Source organism: Dreissena polymorpha, chromosome 13 (assembly GCF_020536995.1).
Source record: "Dreissena polymorpha isolate Duluth1 chromosome 13, UMN_Dpol_1.0, whole genome shotgun sequence".
NCBI classification, from domain to species: domain Eukaryota; kingdom Metazoa; phylum Mollusca; class Bivalvia; order Myida; family Dreissenidae; genus Dreissena; species Dreissena polymorpha.
Window position 1 is genome coordinate 74,286,235 of NC_068367.1, and position 4,690 is coordinate 74,290,924.

Below are 4,690 nucleotides of genomic sequence, written 5' to 3' on the forward strand. Positions count from 1 at the left end.
TTAAAGAAATGACTTAAGATGTTTCTGAAATACCACCCATGGTCAATATATTAGTTAAACTGAAGTAAATGTCGTTAGAACGCTTTTTTATGTATTGTTTTACATTGTACATATCAGATTTACAACCACATTTATATACATGAGTTTGAGATTTAACTTGCCTCTCTTACACTTGATCGGTACTATTTAAGTGCAACATTTATGCTTCATTGTGGCATGTAAAAATTTCAAAGTATGTTTAACATTATAAATTGTTTTTAATTATGGATGCACTGTATGATATCATGTCATAAAAACGAACATTCGATAGGCCATTAAAAACACTGAAGCAAAATAAAAAGTATCAGGATTATTATAATGGAAAACACAGTTAATCCTTTGATAAAACAATAGCATATGAAAACTCGACCATAAACAAACTTTCTTCGCCATTCTTTTGTTGTTTTCAATGATACAGACTCGAACCTTATCACGTATATTGGCCATCGTGCTAATGTATCAACATCCGAGCCATTCAATTATGCCGTCGGTAAGTGTTACGACCATGTATGGGTTGCAGCCTTGGCGTTGAACTGTTCTTATCAATTACTGGATAAATTTTATATAACATGTGCATTCGAATGCAGTACTCTACCATATTGCAATCACATGATGTATTTTAAAATTGTATTTAAATATAATAGTTGACAGATGTGCTTTGTAAGCTTTATAATTGAAACTTATGTTACGTGAAGCTTAACAAATTGGTTGTTGCAAAATGGTTTATAATTATTTAGGTCGAATGTTAAGTTAACATTTCGAGGTACAGTTCAAATATTAAAATAATACAGCTTCATTGTAATGTCACTTTCAGTTAATCAGATATTATTCAAATAATAACCGTGTTGAATTTGAAGATAAGTCTCCATCTCAATGTCAACTCACAATAAGGGGTCATATTTCAAATATTAGATGGGTGATAAAACAAGTGTCGTGGATAATTTTATATATCTGGTTTATTTGACTGAATGCACATAATTTAGAGAAGCATGTCCGAAATGAAGATTGCTTTAAATGAATGAGCAACCACTATGACACTTAGGCATGAAATTTATATTGTCCATTTATGTATGCGAATGTGTGCGTACAGCGTATCCGTAAGCGTTAAAAAATCTGGTTGCCAGTTGATAGAAGAAAACAGTTCCATAGGCAATATAGTCATTAGTTATGTAACTTTATCTTGATAATTTAATTGTAATTCAGCTTAATCCATTTCATATTTCTTTCAGAATACCCTTATATATTGTGAGTACGTCGGAATATAATCATTGAATGACTTGACGTGTTAGACTGTGTAGGGACGTCAAGTAAAATAAGGTTTGAAGAGGGGGCTGTAAATCCAGTTGTCTCATTGCAACGCATCCAAGGTAATGGAACATCATGCATATCTTCTTAAAGATACATTAGTTGTGTGAATGTAAGAAATCGGTATAATGTGTTGATGCTTGGGTATTTTGCTATGTCAATACTATGATCATAATTCTCTCGAATAAACTTATTGCAAGTCAAACAATTTAATTTACGGCTTAAGTAACGTAACTTAAAATCGATTAGCTGACTTTGTGTTTACAGAAAGGTTTGAATCAGGTACATTGATTTGAAGTTTGTAAAAGTTCGTATGATTGTATAGATTCAAATCCAAAAGTGGTGGCATATTATCAAGATTATGGCTCGAATTCCCGTTATCAGTGGATAGATGGAGCACTTATTTGGAAAGGTAAGACTAATATGCATCTCTTAAACATTTCACGTATAACAAATATGCAATACAACACCAACATTGTTGAAAGTATCTTATTATATAAAGTGCTTTCAGTAAAGTCTTGTTTTATATATAATATGTAACATATGAAATGACAAAGGAGATGCCTAGCTGATAAAGATTGTTTATTTAAATTTAGCCATCAAATATTGTTTTGGTGAATGACATATTTTAATGAATCCGTGAACGATAATACGACACGATAATTTGCTGTTAATTTTTTAAGATGGTATTGTCCCACTTGATTCCGCTCTCACAATTTACAAAGAGGAGTCCGTTCCTATGTCTTTATACATGACGATGTGCGTATTAGCTGGTGTTGGAGTCATTATCACAACCGCTTGCTTCGTTTTCAATGTTGTTTGGAGAAACCACAGGTACAATGTGAACGGGTTAGGTTTTTAACATTTACATTTGGATGAAATACACATTTTAGCTATGGTTGAAACTTTGCCTTCTGTCCTGCGTTACTTATATGTTTTGGTAAAATGATTTGAGTGTGTGTTCTATGATAATCAATTTCTTCAAAACAGTGCAAATTATAAATAATTGTTTTCCAATTGGCACTTTCTATTAAACTCGTATGTCCTGATAATAAGTATTCCTTACCTATGATAGAAGTTCCTTTCATGCGACCCTTTATATTTTGCAGAATCGTAAAAATGTCATCACCAAATATAAACAGCATTATACTTGTTGGTTGTCTACTTCTGTACGCAACTATAGTTATCAAGACACTTGCAATGACAACAAAAGCACTGTGTGCGGTAAGCTAAATGTATATAGCTTATTTGTATAGAGAGATTCTGACAGCGGAAAGCATTTTATCATATAATGGTTGTAAAGTATGTCCTGGTACTGCAAGCCGTGCGATCTTTTAATTTTAGTTATATATTTGAATCCTTTATGCAGCAATGATATGCCCTTTTAAAAAATAATTTAACTTTTGCGTTGAGCATAATAGTTTTCTTTTAATTCAGGTGCAATTGTTTTGCTTCTGGATAGGATTCGCAACTACCTTTGGTTCCATGCTTTCCAAGACATGGAGAATCTATAAAATTTTCACTAATAAACAAATGAAGAGAATGGTATGTCAAATAAAGAAACAGATTAATTACACAAATACATGCTTTACGATTTATATTATTTAAAGTATGGTTATTATGTCCATCTAATTGTTGTGATGACATAATTTGCCATTAACTTTATAACTATATATTATAACGACATTTATGGTATGCGTAAGCAATTTAATACATACTGCTTCACGTAATATTGCTGTATTTCTATAGGTCATCCGGGACAAACATCTTCTGATCATCATCGGTATACTCGTCACCATGGAAACACTTGTGTTAATTGTGTGGGAGATTTACTCACCGCATCGAGAGCAACAACAGGATGCAGAGAGAGTATGTTATAGTTTGATAAACCAAAGAACAATGTTATTATTTTGTCTAAGAATTTTGTAAGTGGAATAATTGTCTATTTTTGTTGACATGTTGTGGGAAAATGTTGCATCTGTTCTTTCAATTTTAACAAGGTGACCACAGACACAGGGGACAAAATGATAGCGTTTTACCGTGTTTGTGTTTCGGAGCACTCCAACTATTTCAACTGAACCCTTCAAAAAGTTAATTGCCTTCGGAGCCTTCTTGGCATGGGAAACCAGACATGTACGTCAAATTTGTCACCAATGTTTCATATGATTATTTGCATCACACTGCAACTAGTTGATATGGATGAATGCAACTGTGCATGATTTATTCGTCACAACCTCATATATGATTTATTTTAACATCACGTGTTCGAGTTTTTATCAATTTTGACTAGATTTTATCATGTCATTCAATTATTAATTCATTTAGCATGACTTTTTAAGTGGACTTATGTCTAGAGTGAAATTGCTTGTTGATGCGCCCTCAACTTTTTGTTTCCACATGTGCACTGGCTTACTGTTCAGGTCAACACTAACAGTGTGAACATCTCTTAAATTAAGTGTTTGAAAATAGTTCATGGAAAAGGAACAGCATTTTTGCAATGCAATATTTTGATTTACATTTCAATGCGTTATATGTTTAAACATGTGTTCAAAACAGTGAGATATCCAACAAAAGTATGATTACATCATATTTAGACAACTAAATATACACATTAGGACATTAGGTACACATAGACGCCCTAAACGATTCCAATACGATCTGTATATGTTTGTACAACGTTGTCATTTTGAGTGCAGTGGGGCTGTTTCTGTCACTGATGCTTAAGGACAAACCGATTGAACTGCATGGAGTCACATCCGTGTGCCTATTCACCGGCACTCTCGTCTCAGAGATGTTGATATTCATCCCAAAGGTACAACTGCACTTAACATATGAAATCAGTAATTTAGTAATAAATGAATATTAATTATAATATTGTGATAGTTCTCCAAAAGGTACAAGTTCACTTAACAAATTAATTCAGGATTTTAGAAAAAAATGAATTTTAATTGTAATATTGAAAATAAATCCATTTGACTAGAGCAACACTATTATATTTAATTAGTCAACATATATATTGTGTGTCTTTTATTTTCATTGAGCAGATGTTTGATGTGTACTTGAACCCCATGACAACCCCAAATCCTGCCTTAAATAATATAGAATCCTCGACATCCGCGAACAAAGCATCACAGTCAATAGAAGTTGCAAACATTCATTCACCTGAACAGGATAACACACACTGAACAGACGACGAGATTGGATATATATTACACAATACAATTACCACGAGATTGGATTTTCTACGCAAATTGAACATACAACGATATCAGTTGGACAACGCAAATGAAACTAACGACAATATTAGATGGAAAATACACATAGACCTTTCTAAGAGTTTCGATTG

General features: G+C 32.7%; 1 protein-coding gene across 1 annotated transcript; it reads left to right on the forward strand.

The window, feature by feature from the left end:
• Window positions 1-2,456: 2,456 nt before the first annotated feature.
• LOC127856152 (gamma-aminobutyric acid type B receptor subunit 2-like) lies at window positions 2,457-3,466 on the forward strand. Its single transcript, XM_052392189.1, has 4 exons — window positions 2,457-2,568; window positions 2,782-2,889; window positions 3,094-3,213; window positions 3,345-3,466. The coding sequence occupies exons 1-4, from the start codon at window positions 2,464-2,466 to the stop codon at window positions 3,420-3,422; spliced, it is 411 nt and encodes a 136-aa protein (XP_052248149.1). The 5' UTR covers window positions 2,457-2,463; the 3' UTR covers window positions 3,423-3,466.
• Window positions 3,467-4,690: the final 1,224 nt, after the last annotated feature.

What these genes read in the sequence shown, in the direction of transcription:
- LOC127856152 (XM_052392189.1), top strand. Translation starts at nt 2,464, where the DNA reads ATGTCATCACCAAATATAAACAGCATTATACTTGTTGGTTGTCTACTT. An exon ending in ATAAACAAATGAAGAGAATG is followed by an intron (nt 2,890 to 3,093) that starts GTATGTCAAATA and finishes GTATTTCTATAG; the next exon opens with GTCATCCGGGACAAACATCT. An exon ending in AACAACAGGATGCAGAGAGA is followed by an intron (nt 3,214 to 3,344) that starts GTATGTTATAGT and finishes AATTTTAACAAG; the next exon opens with GTGACCACAGACACAGGGGA.